The following is an 18,269-nucleotide window of genomic DNA, read 5'->3' as shown; positions in this document are numbered from 1 at the left end:
CACTGTTGAGACAAGAAGTTAGTTAGCTTCGGAAAAAGTTTTGGAATTTGAAAGTAGTTAACTTGCCATAAATTTTAGTCAAAAATAATATCCCAATTATCCAATGAAAACAGCTGAATTTGGCCTCAAAACCCTTTTTGAAAGCTCTAAACATATGTAAATGAATTGCGACCCCTGATGGATGAAACTTGACAGTAAAATTTATTCTGAAACAGTCTATTAACTTGTCTTAATTTGTTCCAAAACCATGTAAATGGAGCGTAAACCCCTCTAAAATTGTCGCAATATTATTTTAATTTTTTTAATCCGTCTAAAATTCTCAGCCCTAGGATCAAATCATTTCGTTCTTTCTGATATTCATTTAAGCCTTGGGAAATGTGAGTCCAGACATAATAAGTCCATGTCCAGTATCAAAGGCGGAAAATTCCAGCTGACCGGATATCTCTGGCCCCGTCAACTGCAATATCAGCACGGCCGAGGCAAATAAATAAACTCCTCGGCATTGTGCCCGACGCGCAGAGGGATGAAAATTGGACCTTCTCTCGGCATCTCTTCGGCCGGCCAGTAAATAAATAAAGTGGAGCTGCGGCTACATACCTGCTGCTCGCCCAGACTCAAAGTGGAGAGGCTGAGATCGGCCGACGAGTTGGTCAACTGCTGCTGATTGGTGGCACTCGCCTTGGCACGCTTGGCGAACCGCTTTTTCTCCCCGCTCTCTTTTTCGCCGCTGCAAACAAAAATCGACTGATATTTTATCTGCACACCCTGCTTGTTTGAGGAGGAAAGGTGAGAAGAGCTTTTACTTGATTGCTTGCTTCTGCATCGTGCCGTCGTCTGATCTATTTGTAAAAACTGTCGAGATAGTGTGTGATACACTTGCAAAAAAAAACGCCGATGGATTATTGGAAATCCAACGCTATTTTGATAATTTGTCGATAGCAAAACACGTGTTCGCCGTTAAAATGATGAACTAGTTTCGCAAAACGAGTTCTTGTTCACATGCCATATCGATCTGGAGGAACACACGTCCTTCATGTTCCGTTGCCACTAGAATTTCTAATAATATTTTGAACACTCGGATGGAGTGATTAAATTTTGAGAGCTTTCCGATCAAGGAAGTAAAAGGTAAGCTTCTTGCTAATGGATAACAGTTTCAAGTGGATAGCATTAACTTTTCGATCAATATATACGCCTATCCTGATCGACATTCGAGCTAAAAGCTGGAAATTCATCCTTTCAACGTCTTTAAGGTTGAATATATTAGCACTGATTAGTTTAGAACAGATAAGATACATTTAATTTGCCCGATTGTTTGATCTTAACAAAACTGGTTGTTTAATTTTTTAAACAAAGAGAAAAATTAAAAATATGAACTTAAGGACACAACTCTTATTATTTGTGGATATTTCAATAATATATGCCTAAATCTGGCACTATTCAATCGAGAAAATTTACTGAAAAAAACATCAAGGCCCGGACTTTGCACGTTAAAATATTTATTGTGGTTTTCGTTTTTTAAAAGTTCAACATATCTACAAAATGCGTTGTTTTGGAATGTACTTTTGGCTCCGACAACAGAGAAATTGGCAAAGGGTGTACTCCAACGCAATATTTGGAAGTGTCTCTGCAGCCCAAATGTATTGTTTTTCAGCGTAACCTCTACCCGCACAGAAAAGAACGAGCTCCTCTTTGGGGAGAACTAATTTCCGAGGACAACCCTATCTTCGGGCTGAACCGGTGTGGCGTGCGCGATTATGTGTACCCGCGATGGAAAATAATGACTTTTCTTCGTTGATGCTGCGGAGCTCCCGCGAGACTTTCTCATCTCGGTAATGGTTTTTGCCGGAGCAGAATCGGCCTGCTCGCTCACGCATTTTGCTCAAATGAGCGCTGCGGCGGCACAATGAGAGTCGCAGCGAGATTGAATGAATGTCGGAGAAGCCGCGCGCGTATATGTTCTCGATGACGACACCCACGTGTGCGTGCTTTCTAATTAGGGCACGCAATTAAACGAAAACTCATTAGCACTACAAACGAATCCATGTGGATTAGCCTCAAGGAGACTTGCAGCAACGCAAATCGAAAACGTTTTATGCACCACGACTTTCCCTTGCTCCTTGTGCTACTTGCTCCTTACTAGAAAATGTTGAGGGGAATTGCAACATATTATTAACCAAGGCTGTCTGTTTATCTATTTTGATTAAAAGTAGATTGCTCACCTGAAAACGTGCCCGACTGAGGTGGCAGTTAATCAAGGAGAAAATTGCCACTTCTTAAAGTTTGTAGACAATATTTGATGAGACAAACTGAGTAATGAGTCGCTTTTTACATTCTTCGGATAAATTAATTTTCTTGCAATCTTTAATGTTGAAAACTACCTAAAGCCGTTAATGAGCTATTAATGATTTGTCTGGCCAAAGTTAAAAATAGGGGCTTTCCAGAGAGAAAAATATGACACCTTGATCGGACTTTCACGTTAAATATAGTCTACCTGTCAAAAATAACCTTGATTAAACAATAACAACTAGTATTAGTTTCCAAACTCAATATTAAAGCATTAACCTAGTAAACTCCAAAACAATATTATTTCTTTAGAGCTTCAAAACTCACTTACGCCATCGAATTATAAATTTGCAAATGGGTGATCTTACAACGTTGCATGGTTCTCAAATTCAATAAATCCACCACCAACTTAAATGTTCATGCTATTTGAATTGATGATATTCGTTGACTGTAATATTTTGACAAAGTCATGAGTTGTAAATAAAAATATCGATATAAAGCATATGAGAGAAATGTTGGATGCTAGTATGGAGCTTGGATCCAGAAGGGGCAGTCCCTACCTAGCGGGGGAGCGGGCCCAGGTTGGACTCTGATGGAATGGAAGTCCAGATGTTTAGTATAGAATAATTTATTATTGTATAGTGAGTGCAAGTACGTTCATCCACCAGCGTAAGTGAGTGAAGGTCGTCTGACGAGACACAACAATAAATATATTGGGATAGCCGGTAAGTGGCGGCCTGCAAGGCCGCGCCTGCGTATGTAGGTGTGAAGTGCTTAGGAAGTGTCAGGTGCAACCAGGGTGCAACCCTGACAGAGAAGAAGAGACCGCAGGAATCGGAATATCACCGAACCATATTGTTTTAACAAAATGTGTTCGTTGTTTGGTTAGACAGCGAAACAGCTTAACAATTAGGCTGATGAAGTTGGTGCACTCGTGGACTTCAAATTACTATTGTTTAAAATTAAATGCAGCTATCTTGGTGTACAGTGAGCTGTTTATTTTCTGTAGTGACGCAGGAGTTTCCTACTCGTTCCCGTTCACAACAGGAAAACAAACAGTTCGCTATACATATGTATTTTGATGCATTCAAGGGAAACTGAAAACATCCGGATAGTACATATAGAATATTTTCTAACAATAAGCCCAAAAATATTTATTTTTTATAGCATTGTTAGGATATATTAATTTCCCTACGAGAAAATCCTGTGTTTGGAACGTGTTTAGCATGGAAAAACAAGTGTTATTCCCACAGGGTGATTTTTTTTCCAAAATGTTTACAATGGCGTGTTTATTCATCAAGGACTTTCTCTTTTGGTGAAATATGCAAGAGATCGTTTGGAACCAAATTCTCGAGGAAAAAATGTGATAGAAATAAATAATAATTATTTAGTGTAAATTTTCTATGGAAATTCTCTACGTTTGGATTGACCATGAACTGCACAAATTTCCTGGCTATATCAATAGTTTGAAAGAAACGTGATCTAGTTCTGAGTTGATTTTCAATGTGGCATGGACAGTTCTCATTCCACTTTTTTTTCAATCAGGATGGATCGATATCAAAGTCACTTGTGCCGTTAACGAGGTTACTGTGTAGCAAACTACTGCTCCGTGAAGCTTATTGGCAGGGCGCGCGGAGCACCTATTTCTAGCATTGCACCAAGTTTCGCCGATGGCAATTGAACTTCTCGCACAGGGAAAGTTGAGTGAAACACACGCTCCAACTGCAGACTTGCGGCTGCTTTTTCGCCACCCCGACCGTTTGTAAATAACGGGCAAGCCACTGAAAATATTGCTCGAAACGTGCCATATCCTCGTTAAATACGGCACACGAGGGATTTTCCTATAAATTCGGCGGCGCGCGTCACTCCCACCGGGGAAGCCGGGCTCATAAATTTCATTTGTCTGCCACGCAAGGCGTGAATCGGCCGCGCGTTTTCGCTACTGTGCCGCAATCATTGGCACCGAACTAATTGAAATGAACCCTTGCACTCTCACCTTTTTTGCTTGCCGCCTTTCAATGTCTTCGTCTCCGATGAGCTCTTCTCTGAAACAAAGAGATTGAATTTTACAAAACTTTTTCAATTGTTGTTTCGAATTTCCTTTCCAAAAAATTGCAAGTTCAATTTTAAAAACACAAGAATGATTGGATTTTCTTATAAAGATTAAATTAATGCTCCAGTTTTTGTCCTACTTTGTTCTTTCTAGATTTTTTTATTTCTATTTTTTTCAGAACCTCTGCACAGCACTTCCCGTGGGCTATGAGCTCACTGGGTCCCACCGTGCGGATAATGTTACTACTCAAAATTAAAAATAAATTCAACACCTCGACAATTCCTTTATAATTCCGGTGATAAAAGCAAATAATTAAATTAATTTCAATTTTGACCAGTTCATCAGTTCCTTTTTCGACGGTATTTGTCAATAGAGAAAAGAAATGAGAAAAACCAAAAGAAAAAGAATGGAAAGTAATTTTAGACATTAACATGAAACCTAAAAGTGGAAATAAACTCTTAATCATTCATTCGGCCTAAATTTTAGCTATAAATGTTCAATAATTAGATTAATTAATAACATCCAGAAATTGTATATGATTATCATGAATGTAAGACGCACTTGTGCATATTTTTGTAACCTATGTGTGTTGTGCATAAGCAAGCAGCATGAAACGTTTTCTTGAGTGTGCAAGGGCTGGAGAACTTTCCAAGTTTTTGTAACTGAATGCGTGGTCATAGAACATTGTGAGCGCCATTCAGAAAAGAGAGAAAAGAAACTTTTGACCAATAAAGTGTGCATTCGGTAAATTTAATCTACCTTTCTTAGAAGACAAGTCTGTTCTTTTGATTCATTTTGTCGAACCAAATGCCCATTTTTTGAGAAAGAGAAGTCAATCATATCAATATCACAATTTTTTCCGTGCCCTAGAGCAGTTCATTTAATAAAATGACCTTAAATTCTTTTATTTTAGGTCAAAAATTTTCCAATTACTTGATTAATTTTTTGTTAAGTTAAACGTGAGAAATGAGAAATATTCATAATAATTAAAAGGGTAAAAATAATTGGTTTGATTAAAATTGAATAATCTAGAAGAGTGAGGTGCAACCGAGATTATCTCACTTCTGCTGCAGGCCGGGGAAGCCGAGGACTGCTGCGCGTGGCTGCTAGGGTCACGTCGCCCTGACATACTAACTCACTTCTGATGCAAGAGAAACCCCTTTCGTGTGATTTAAATCCTTTTTGGAGGAGATGATATACGTTGTCAAGTCATCAGTAATTTGTTTAGGCCTCTTTTCATTATTATTTTTGGACGAAAAATACCAAAAAATTGTATGCATAATATTTGGAGGACATTGGAAGGTCTATTTATTAATTGACATTGTTTACCTTTGTTCCTAAAAATTTAAATGATCAAATGTTACTGTGTAATAAGTTAAATCATAAAAAAAATCAATACAATTTTGTCATTTTTTCCAAGTTAGCCAAGTTTAAAATACTGGTTGAATAACTGACATTTACAAAGGTTTGATGAGAAAGACTTCCACGATAGAGAAATGAGGTTAATCACTAGTTACCATCCATTTTAAACGTCACAAGCACCGCCTCCTGTTCGTGCAGGACGTCCGCGTTGCTGAACAGGCCCATGAAGGAGCCGAAAAACGACTTCCGCCTCAACTTGTTGTCTGACACGGCCAGCTGATCTGCTTGTACGCAATACAAAGCAACATTTAATCCGCGCTCACCATGCCACATTGTAATTACCCATGTCGGCGTGTGTGATGTGCACCCTGGATCAACGATTTAATAACTGTCGCTAGGCGCTAATTCCCGCCCGAGCCACTGATGCTGACTCGGGACTCGCGATATTGACACTGGCTGAATAAAAATATATGCACAATTCCGGCTTTTTTTCCCGGTCAAAGAGATAAAATAATCGCCAGAAACCGCATCCGCAGGAAGCTGACTGAGTTTTAAATTTTGAATAGAGAGTTTTGCTTCCCGTACAACATGACTGTCGAGCGTGTTGCATAAACACATTGAACTTCTAACGATCAAGAAAAACTATTTATAGCTATCTTGCATAAGACATCCTAAAATAAATATTTCAGTTTTGTCAAATTTGTGTTTGCGTAATTAAAAAATATACGATTTGTTTTGGTTTTTCTACTCTGACTCTTGGTTTTAATTTTTAACTTATTATAGCACATACAACTTGGTCATATACTTAAAAATGTGTATTGTGTTTCTTTAAGATTTTATGCTTTTGTGTGAGCTACATTTTTCCTGAGATTTGTAATTGAATGAAGAAGAAATAAATTCGTTATCTGAGAGTCGCTCATCATAAAAGAGATAAACTGATAAGAAAAAATGAAAGAAAAAACTCAACAAAGTTATTTTTTTCTAAATATCATTCTTAATCGGTCCAGGCATCAGAAATATTTTGATTTGTTGGATTCTTTGCTCTGTTACATGCATCTACAAAAGGTAATAAATAATGTTCCTGAAGCTGTTGTAGCAGCTAGAGTACAAGGTAATCTTGAGATTGTCGAATTTTAACTTTATTATATTTGAGGAAAAAAAGCTGGTTACTGGGTCAGCAGGACACCTAAAACCCCAATATACTTTTTAATCTATCAAAAACTAAGGTAAGAAAAATGCATTAACCGTCAACTGTTGCTGTTTTCATAGGAAAAAAATTGAACATTTGGTATTTCCAACTTAAAAAATTCACCTGTTTGACAAAATTATTGGCAATTCCAAACATTGAATTTCAAAATTTATAAGTACTGAACAACTTCATATAGAGCTATAACTTCCTGGTAGTTAAACCGCCCAAAGCTAACTAAAAACAAAGTGCATCCTGGGTGATTGACGCAACTTGAGTATTTCTTGAGTAAATTCCGATAACAATCGTCATCTTTGCGGAACGAGGCTATGCAACTTTTGGGCGGCGATAACAAAAAACCGTGTGAGACACGCCACGATAAGGACGCTGGTCGTAAAAAGTAAAAGCCCAAGCAAACAACATTGTGATTTACCACGGATTGTGTTGTTTTGATTTCGAGCCAGAAATTAAATTACACGACTACAAGCCGCGATTAGGCCGAGTACAAAGATCAGGGCCGAAGGTCGTGCGAGGAAAAACTCCCTCGGCGCTGCACGCGAGCTGAAATTGTGCACATTTACCCTAATAACAGAGTGTTGGTATCGTGATTTGTATATGTGTGTGTTGGACCGCGCTGATTGCGGCGAAACGCAAGTGGAAAAGCGTACCCCCAGTCAGCGCCTGAAATTTAGATCGCAGTCTCGAAACTCGACTGGAACAGCACGCGAAATCCGATGCGATGAAATTCTTTTGCTTCCAAGTCTGCGTCTTGGTGAACATAAGCTTATTTTTCCAGAAGTAAAAAGAAAAGGAAACTATGCAAAGGTCGCTTAAACTGCTATTGCTAATTAGTTCTCAGAACAATGGTTACAAAGTCTCAAAAGATAGAAGTAGAGTTGGAAATTTCAGACCGTTGACTACGCTTTTCCATGTATCTGATTTACATACATGAAATACCATAGTTGGCAAAAATAATATAATTTTAAGATTTCTTAGCCACACTGTAACCTTCTAAAACCGTCTTTGGAGACCGAAACCATCTTAATCGCTTAAGATATTTGATTGAAATTTGATTGAAAAACGCTCACAAAGCTGTATATTAACTTACAGTTTTTTTTCTAAAAACTACAAAGATAAACTCAATTTTCAGTTGGTTTCCAATACATAAAAATTTGATTTTTTGAACTTGTTTGTTTATGAAACAGGGGAAACAGAAAAACTTATAAAACGTTTTCTTTTAAAAAAATTCAGGCAGTCAGCTGCTGAGTTCAAAAGATCTTGGCAAAACGCTCTGGACCGAAAAGCATTCTCAATAATTGTGATTGATCTTCGTCGAAAATAATAGAAATTTGCAAGTGTAATCATCTGAATTTAGTCCTTAATTTATCTTTTGAATTTAAAACTATGTAAATGAAGTGCAAAACCTGTTTAAAATTGATTATTTTTTAGAAAATCAATGCAGGACAAAATGGGTTAGTATAAGTCTAAAACGATGATTAATGAGAACTGGCGTGGTCCAGATTATCCCGATGGACACATTTTTACTAGATTTACTTGTCATGGCTATCACTTTGCTTTCAGTAATAATGCAACTTTCCATTATGAACCAAATATTGACTGTAGATGTAATTTCTGTGGCGAGACATGTGAAAAATATCATATTCAACAGCAATAAAATTGACTGTGAGGGAAGCTTAAAAAATATGTAAAAATTGACAAATTGTGTAAAACGGTATAACATTCTGAACCCTATATAGAAGTCTAAAAAAATAAACAGGCTGCAAGTTTAAACAGGATTTGTAGCTGTATTCATCTTGCAAATAAAGTAATACTAATATTCATGAAACTATAATTGTGGAATGACGCGTAGTTCGCGACCGGCAAATCTGCCCTAGCATTATCACAAGCAGGAAAAGTGTAGTCTTCCGGCATTTGAGCGCAATTTTTCTCAATGGAAGGCGCGCGGATTTTCATGTGCATTTTCAAGCGGCTTTTACGAGCGAGCGAGCGACTCGTGTTGAAACATCATAAACAAGCAGCCTCAAGATAACAATGGAAAAAAGCAGAGTCGTGAGCACGCGCGTGAGTTTACGGCAAAAGGGTGGATTTTTCAGCGAGAAAAAGCAGTAAAAGTGCATTGTCAGCGACTTCGACCATATTTGTGCTTTTTTAATCGCCGCAGCTGGCCGATTTAGACCGAGGGGATACATGCTACGACGAAAACTTACAATAAAAAGTCACTAAGAAAAGGAGTAAAAAAGGGGTGGAACAATTTAGTGATGAAATACACGTGTATTGATTTAGCGTCTTTATAACGGTGCAATTATATAGTCTGCAAGAGGAATTTATTTTTCTCGTGACTTATGACTTTTTAACGAATGAAAAATATTTATTATAACTAGAGTCTGGATATATTTACAAAATTTTAAAGAATGTAAATGAAACCCCAAATTAATTTAAATATGAAATCGTAAGAAGCAAAATATTTTTGCTACTTTTCGTTTCTTTTATATTTTATAAGTTTTATTTAATCTGAGTTGTTGTGAGATTGTGGAGTGACAAACCTTTTTCAAGATCGGTAAAGATTATTATGGAGTAATATAGTTTGTTTCGAAATATTGGATCGCTGAAAAAGTATTTTCTAATAATTATCACACTAGGCTATCAACTTGAGGGGAAAATTAATCAATTTTAAAATCCAATAGGAAAAGAAAGAGAGCGAGTTAAAAAAAATCTGAAACCTAGCTCTTTTCCGCTTACTGCGCTTCCTGTATGATTTTTTTCATAAAGCAATTTTGAAAAGAGCACAATCCATTATCTCAATCAACCATGAAGCTTCCATAAAAAACAATTAGAGCATTTTAAAACTACATGTTGCGCTACACTTAAACAAAGTGCCATCCATTATTGATTTCTGTTATATGGGTGTTATTTGTGTATGTGTGCACTGCACACTAGACTACACGCGTTGTTTGGAATTAGTAATCAAAACAGGCAAAGCAATAAATTTTCCGGTGCAAGCCCTTGTCCCCCATTATTTCACTGACCTGAAAGCCTCTCGGTTTCAAAGTCTGGAGCGCTACCAAGTCGAAGTCGACCGCCCGAGGTCACCTGCGAACAAAATGATGAAATGTCTTTAATTAGACTTTCATCCCTGCATACATTCAGAGCAGAGCGGTGCAGTAATAACGTAAAAACGTCGCTTCTAATTAAGAGGTGTGCTTACATCAACTAAGGAGGCCGGTGTAAAATTAAGCAAGTATTGCAGTTACATGTGTGACGAAATAAAAAGCAAGTTTAGATTGAAACGTTTCCTAAAATTTGAGTAATAATGGTAAAGATGAAAGAAAATTTGTAAGTGTTTGTGGTAAAAACAAAGATTCGCTTAAAAAATAATTCCTCAGCCTTGCTAGTAGTTTTTACTGGTATTGAAAGTAAGCCTTTTCCGAACAAGCAATAAAATTTCTTATTAGTGGACCTTCCAAATTTATTTGCTCATCTGGTCCCTTAAGCCGTTAAAACGAAAGTAAGTGCTTAAGTGATTTATGTTTTATGGCTAACTTGGGATTAGCTGAAACTGCGGTTAGAGGCATGTGATGATAAAAATACATTTTGGAAGATATTTGAAGGTAAAACTATGCAATATATATTTTCGTATTTCAACTTAATCACTCGGTTTAAATTTAATAAATCTGTATCGCTAAACCTTGTCTAGAAATTAATTTTTCTCTTCAAATTTTAAATAAAAGTTGACAAGGTAAAAATTGTGATTAACACAAATATATACAAATTTCGTTTCACCCGGAAGAAATTAACTGGAATTTTCAATAACTCATAAGAATTTAATTCCATTTTAGACTTTCCAATATTTTTAGTTTTTGCTTGAACAAAGTTTCAGGACTTTCATGAAATACATGCAATTTTTAATTTTCAAGTTTGCTGTTTTAAATGCAAAATTTAATGTTCCTCTCGAAATTTTAAATTTTTACTCGGTAAAATAGTAGCCACAATGAAAAAGAGTGGATACCGTTATTCTTTGTTATGTAAAGATATCAAATTACTCGTTTTACTGCCTCAATTTAATATCTTCCTTTAGTTTTATATAATGTTATCATTTCGCTGCAAAGATAGAAAAGTCATGTTTTACCAGCCTGAATAGTTTTTCAGGCCTGCAATAATAATTCATTTCAAGCACACTTTCTTGTTAAATATCAATAAAACAAAAATATCCGCACCATTTTGCTCTCCAAAAAAGAGTAAAATCCTATTCTATTTTATTATTTCATTTACTCGGTGAACACTGAATTCACGAATGGAAGGAGAATCTATAACAAACCGCCAATACCGATTATTCAGCCATACCTGTACCTCGAGGTCGTGACTAGAAAAAGTGCTGAGATCGAGCGTGGACGCACTGAACTTAGACCAGCGGCTCTTGGCCTTGACCCCCTTGTCCAGAATGAAGCTGTGCGCCCTCTGCAGGGAGGAGCGGCGTGCCGTACGACTGAAGCCGCTCTCACTGTGCGGCAGGTCGCCCACCGTGTCTTTGACCTCGTCTTCGCCGTCCAGGCTGAATTCACCGTGCTCTTTGACCATGCTTTTGGGCAGGAGGCGCTTCACCACGCTTTTCAACCTGCCGCCGCCCGCTTGTTCGGCCATGATTATTATCTCTCTTGCAAATCAACTTCACTGACCGAGAGAGCTCACATACTGCATGCGTCTCGGCGTGCGTGTTGGCGAACCCTTATCGCCGGCCTGATAATGGGGCCCGATAAAGTGATGATGCGCCTCTTCTCGCCAGGCGCAACTAATTATCGGCTGCAGTGAAAGCGCTACGGTTTGTTAGAATTCAATCAGTAGAGCTGGGCTTGCATAGACTGACAATAAAAGGAGAGGAAATTGCACCGAGAGTTACAATTATCTCGTGAAGGTGTCGCAACGATTATCACACAGCTGACTGGGAAATAAATGCAAACGGCGATAAGGATTGTTCGCACTCCATTGCCAGACAAAACAGTTAATTAATTGCATATTTTATAAATTCACGCGGGAAAAATTTGTATAGACAATTTCACTACAACCAAGATATAGACTGAGATGTCGAATTGGAGAGGAAAGTGTGCAAGATGAAAGATCTGACACAATAAGAATATTATTTAGTATTTTCTTCAAATAAAATACCTCATAAAATTTTTAGGATCCTTTCTAAAATATTTTTAAACTTCCATTTAACAGTTTGATGACAATAAATCGTTGAAATTCGTACTGATAAATTCAGAGGTATCCTTTTTCACATGATCTCTAAAGTGGGGTAAAAAGTTCTTTTGTTTGTGGCTGTGGTTGGAGCCAGTCTTAGTCTTCCATGAAATATGGCGCTATACCTGTGACACCAAAACTTGCTGGGAAAAGGATATGAATGAAGTTTCTAAGCGACGAGGATTAAGTCCGTTTCAAATTACTATGGCAGTACCAAACCTCAAGTGTTGACATCATAACTTTATAAGCTAACATTTACCCATGAAGTTTTCATGAAAATTGACTTAAAAGTTTTATACTAACTAAAGCGTCCAGCACTATTATACCGTTTTCCTCCCGAAATGCATGATTTATTCCGCTAGATGGAAAATTTAACAGCCGCACGCTGTTAGATACACTGCAGCAATAACTATCGAATCAAAGTCGATCGAAAAACTAGACAAAATTTGTTTTATCTTGCGAGGAATTCAGCTAAATATGTGGAATTTAATTATTGTTCGGTTGAGGTTAATTTACTACATAATGGCAGAGACAAATTGTTGCTAGATTCTTTAAAATATGTAAATAATACAAATTTTATGAGTCACTTGCTTGAGCCAACAATACAATTGTTTTCATTGTTGTTAATTGTTTAAGTTGTTAGACAGAAGAAAATTTTGTTGGATTCCATGTCATATTGATCTTTAATTATTTATGTTGCCAAATAAGGATCAAAACCTGTAAAAAATGAAAATGAGAACCAAAAGCGTCCGGCTTCTTCACGTACTCACTGCGATGACCAAAATGCTCGCTCGCTTCAGTATCAACTGAGAAGTGAGAGCGAGTGTTTCGATCTCACAGTGAGATCCAAAAGCGTCCGGCCGCCTCTGATCCTCACGATGAGACTCAAAGCTGTGTTATCAATTTGAGAGCCACATTTTGTTACTCATCATGAGTAGTTTGTCAAAACTTACTGGCCCAATTTCCCTCAAAGATGTCTCGTGGCCAATTCAATTAGTCAGCATCCATCGATTTTAATCTAATCATAGAAATTGCTGGTAGATTCGAACACGAGCTATAAACGCCTTCTGTGGAAACAAAAATAATCTTGTAGCACTATGTTGCAATTAAGCCGTCTTAGGTGTTAAATCTTGACTTTCAAAAGCTTTGTCTTCATTTATTTTTATCACAGAGATATGATTTTAGACATTCACTTAAATGAATAAAAAGACAAGTTTTGAAAAATCCAGGAGATATTTTAAACAAAATAAAAGTTAATGGTGGCCATTGGAAATTTATTCGTAACCGGGAAAATTAATTGGTCCGGAAAAGCACAATAATTTCATCAATTTGTTATAAAATCTCGATCGATTTAATTCCCCTACATTTTAGTTTCTGGAGCAACTATTAAGGTCTATTAGCAGTTGCAACATTTTTAATGGGAAATTTGAAAAAAAAGTAGAGAGTAGAAAAGTTGCGAACTTTTGCTCCACCTACGCGCAACGCGACGAACTCGAGGTCCTGTTGTTTCGAAACGAGGGCGCTCGCGGTGCACGCGAGCGACGCGCCAAAAGCCAATTGGCACACGCGGGCAGAAGGCTGCTTCTCTGCACACCTCCTTTTTACGGCCGAGCCCAGTAAAAATCGAAATTTATGGGGATAATGAACCTGCAGGCATTTATATGTCGCGAAAGCACTGTTCCAAATTGCTTCTCTCTCTTTCTCGCTTGCGTTTAACAGCACACACAAAGCGCCGGGCGCGCGCGTGCACCATTTATTCGGCATCTCTGCTTTCAAAAGACACACGAGACGCACGCACTATGCATTTGCTCGATTGGCGTATTAATGTTTCAGCCACCTAACAAGCGGCGGGATCGTTTTGCGGCCCGTTGCGTTATTTTCGAGTGGGAATTGCCGCGTAAAAAGTATAAGTGGCTCGATCTTCATTCCCGCGATGCAAACTATGCTATTATGCGTTTTTCTTGCTGATTGCCAATTACCCGATCGCATGTCTGATTCAAAAGTTGTAAAAGCAAATACCAATTATTCTCATTTTACGGCTGCGGATGAAAAGGTACTGGCTTTACGTCGGGGTAAAAAAGAATTTTATTGACCACGGTGCTTTGTAGAGCACGTATATGTGTACCCGTCAATCTGGTGGTTTGAATCCCTTTTATCAATGAGCCTGTTAATTACGCTGCATCAAAGGCATGAATGGGATATCTATAGCCCTATATTCCCCATTGTTAGCGATTCTGTTACGTTGTACAAGTTATTATGAATGCCATGAAATTTATTTGAAACATATAATGAGCACAAATCAGGTGCATGTAAGCTGCTTACTCTGAGGCAAAAAAATCAACATATTCCAGCAATTACTGAATTGGCAAATTTGTGGCATGTTTCTTTTCTATTGGCAATTTTCCTCTAAATGCAAACGAATGTTCAGACTTCTTCGGCACGCTAAGGAAACCTAGGTTGATCAATTCAAAGCCAGGATAAACCCTCAGGGCCCGACCCTGACGTGTACGAAGGTCAAAATTCAGAAATTGTCAATAAAAATCTGCGAGTCAAGAAAATAAGGAAAATCAAATAAGAGTTTGTACATATATATTATGTTTTGAGCTTTACGTGGAGCATTTAAACATAAAAATATTTTTTTTCTTTAAAGAACTAACAGGAAATAATGAATTATTTACTTATGATTATACTCTTTGTCTTTGTAGTCGACTACGTTTCGTAAACAAAACAAAAAATGATCAAAAATCACAATCCTACATGTAATTTCTTTTAAATTTAAAACTAAACGTAGAGACGAAAATCCAGAATACTTTAAAAACTACATTGAAGCTATGGGGAACACTTGGTAAATTGAACAATTGGATAGATTGTTTATTTATTCCATCAAATTCATCACCTTGATTGCAGAGAAGATGCATGATACTGTTTTATTTACGCAGTTGCAGCAGACTGGAGATTGAAGCTCATTTCAATTATGAATAGCTTTCGCCTAAGCGAATCAAGCCGCACTCAACGTGTTCAAGTGCACTCGTGCGCCATCAAATGCAGTATTGACGCGATGCGCGCCGGAGGGCATCAAGCTAATCGCCACCGCCGCATTTGGCGTTTGGCGGAGCGTTAAAGAGCGAGATCGGCAGCGAATAATGGAGCACAGGCAGGTGCAGTGGAGCAAGCTAAAATTCAAATTGAGTGCAACAGATCTGCGGGGCATCGATTCGCCCCCTTGGACGTGGAAAGCGGAGCACGACCTTGCGATTCGCATGAGGGTGCACACGTCACGGCATGCATGCTCCCTCATTCTCGTGCTACTGATGAGGCCATCGATTTTCGTCATTCCGCCAAATCGACCAGGCCGAAAGGGTTAATTTTGTGGCCCGGCCGAAGAATAATGCTCGCATTACGAGATGATTAATGGAAACGCCAGCCCTTGTCCATTTCGGCGCCTGCTGAAAAAAAAATTTTGTTGCGGCCTGCGTGGTGACAGCGGCAATTGTACCGAAAGTGCTTTTACAATCACTTTTTACTATTCGTGTCATTAATCATCACAATGGAACCCAGCTAGCGGCAAGGAATCCGGAAAGAAAGTGCGCAATGAGACCGAGAAGCCTTCGTTTTGTGCCTCCATTCGTTCCATAGCGGCGATTGTTTGAGACTTTTTTTCAGATGCCTCTCAGAAAATTATTAAAAAGGCATAGACGCTTAGAACACGAATAAAATAGAATATGAGTGCTTCAATCGGAAAAAATAGTTGGTTTTAGTTGATTAAATAAATAAATAATAATAATAATAAACAGTTGGTTCCGTATGAATAGTTGATTTGAACATGTTCTAGACTTTTTGCTTAATGCTCAAAGCCCTTTTAATCTTATCTAAGCACGCACCCAACGGTGAACACTTAACTAAACGAGCATTTCAAATTTCATTTTATTTTAAATTGGCGGAAATAACTTTCACCCCATCAGTCCCCCCACGCACCCAGAACTAAATAAAAACGGTATATAGTTCTACAATTTACATTCAGGCCTGTTTTAATATCCATGCAAACAACGCATTAAAATGCAGCGCACAAGTGGAAAATTGCAAGCAACCCTCATTTACATAATAAACAGATGACGAGGGGATGGCTGGAGTGTGTACAAAATTAACTTTAACGCGTTGCAAAATCAACTCGCAACTTAAGTCATGTAGCTTTTGCGCGCAGCGGAGCTCATTTCAGGCCGGGGGCGAAGATGTTTGCTTTGTATTGGAGCGGTAGTTTGCTTTTACGGCGATGACCAGTCCAAGTTGAATTAGAGGTCATCGAAAGAGGCGCATTCTCGTAAGCTTGAATGCCATTCTTGGCTCGCTTCTCCATGCAGCTGGACGGCCGGCCAGGTTGGCCACTTAATGGCCTGGCCGCTTTAATGGGACGTCCGGTGGCTGCTAATTCTGACTGGATTTGCAGCCACGCAGTGATTGACAAAGTGCCAAAAGTCGCCGTCGCCGTAAACTAAAATTAAATCTTTTTATGACACTCGACAAGATGAAAGTTCGCGTTGAGAGCATCAAGAGCTCACTCGGCAAGAGCAGCGAATGGCAAAAATAAGATGTTATTGATGTGCTTTTCACGCTCACTTTAGCAAGAATTGAAAAGCAATTAAGAGAAAGTAAAGAAAAGGAGTCCTTTATTTTTCCTTCTTAACAGAAAAAGGTGGCATATTTTTAGCCGACTGTTCACTTATTTTGAAGGCAATTTGGGACCAGTGTGTAAATTTTAAGTTGATATACGACTGCCAGCACATAGAGTTTTAAGTCGAAAAAATTATGTTGTGCATTTTATGTAGATAACAATGGCCACAAATATTTAGAAAATATTAACAAGAGTTTTGATTTCAAAACAATTCCAAAATTTATTATCGAATTAACCAACTCTAATCATCACAATAAGAAACTAAAAATTGCATTTCAAATTATTTAGAAACATTTTTTTACTAGTGTGCGGACCTTTTTCTTGGAATTTAAGACAAAAAATGTTAATTAATAAAATCTATTGTTTACAAGTTTGGCCTGAAAAACTGGCTGATTTTATAAAGTAAATATTTTTGACAATAAAGTGAATTTTCATGTTTCTACCATGGAGCTTGGAAGAAAGTCGACTGACTGAGACGCACAAGTCTATAAATAACCTGCCAAAATTTAGAAAGCAATCGATATTTGTCCCTGAAACCAAGGCTCTCCCTTCGAAGCAGAAAATATCTTAATATAGCACCTCCTGAAAGTAAGCGTAGGATGACGACTAGAATGTTGTTTATACATTGCAAAAGACCAGTTGAATTGGTTATTTAAAGGCGCACGAGAATTGCCTTAATTAAGCCAAAATCTTTTTCTTTAGGATTTCTCTTATCCATTCATGAAAGTCAGCGGTTGAGTAATAAGCAAAGAAATTATATGAGCAAAATTTAATTAATTAGCTGAAAAAGGTTGACAACAGGCACGCGTTTGCCGTTCGCGGCGCGCATGAAACGAACCATTTCGCACGATCATCATTCCCAGCGGGTGGCGGGCTACATTCTCATTTGCGAGAAGACATGAACGCACAAATGAAATAAAAAATTGGTAGCAGCCAAGCAGAAATTTTCATTTGGCGCGATATATCCATCGCGTATATTCTCGCTAGGGATGCGTTAAGTCTTGCGCGAGCGAGAACAGAATAGGGTTGGCTGGCTGTAGGGCTCGGGTCGGGCGAGGAACACACAAAACAGCCAGTGTAATTGCAGATTATACGAGATAACTTATTACACGCGCCTAATCGCGCGCACGAGCCGAGAGTGAGGAAATTCGCCGCCGGTTAATTAGCGCGGCTAACGAGATATATATGCCGTTTTTGCCTTCCTCACTCGCACCACGAATATCATTTTCCATGCGGCACACACGACTTGACGACGGCACATTCCACACATCAGCCGCTAACGACGGTTTTAATTTTTACTCTTGTAATTCTGTTTGTTTGAATGTGTGTCTTCGTAAACAGAACAAACATTGCATTCATCGTCAGTGGGTAGTTGACCTTTCCATACAAACCAGTACAAATGTCAACGACTTTTCTGTATGCTTCAGCTACGGATGCATCTTCATAAAAGTATTTCCTCT

At 38.1% G+C, this 18,269-nt stretch overlaps 1 protein-coding gene across 7 annotated transcripts in view; it reads right to left on the bottom strand.

Moving 5' to 3' along the window:
- LOC135945265 (pleckstrin homology domain-containing family G member 5) overlaps positions 1-11,601 on the bottom strand; it is a 54,165-nt gene extending 42,564 nt beyond the window's left edge. For 4 of the 7 annotated variants that reach the window (XM_065492835.1, XM_065492838.1, XM_065492836.1 and 1 more), the window contains exons 1-4: positions 11,247-11,601; positions 9,932-9,995; positions 4,280-4,328; positions 598-727 (exon numbers count right to left, since the gene is read on the bottom strand). In XM_065492835.1, coding sequence (XP_065348907.1) covers positions 598-727; positions 4,280-4,328; positions 9,932-9,995; positions 11,247-11,543 — 540 coding nt within the window. In that variant the 5' untranslated portion in view covers positions 11,544-11,601. Of the gene's footprint in view, positions 1-597; positions 728-803; positions 963-4,279; positions 4,329-5,853; positions 5,980-6,040; positions 6,167-9,931; positions 9,996-11,246 lie in introns of those variants that run through there. The other 3 variants (XM_065492837.1, XM_065492839.1, XM_065492841.1) reach the window with 3 other exon arrangements.
- Positions 11,602-18,269: the final 6,668 nt, after the last annotated feature.

This window comes from Cloeon dipterum, chromosome X (assembly GCF_949628265.1).
Source record: "Cloeon dipterum chromosome X, ieCloDipt1.1, whole genome shotgun sequence".
Lineage (NCBI taxonomy): Eukaryota > Metazoa > Arthropoda > Insecta > Ephemeroptera > Baetidae > Cloeon > Cloeon dipterum.
The sequence above is the reverse complement of the archived record's forward strand: the minus strand, read 5'-3'. Positions and strand labels throughout refer to the sequence as shown.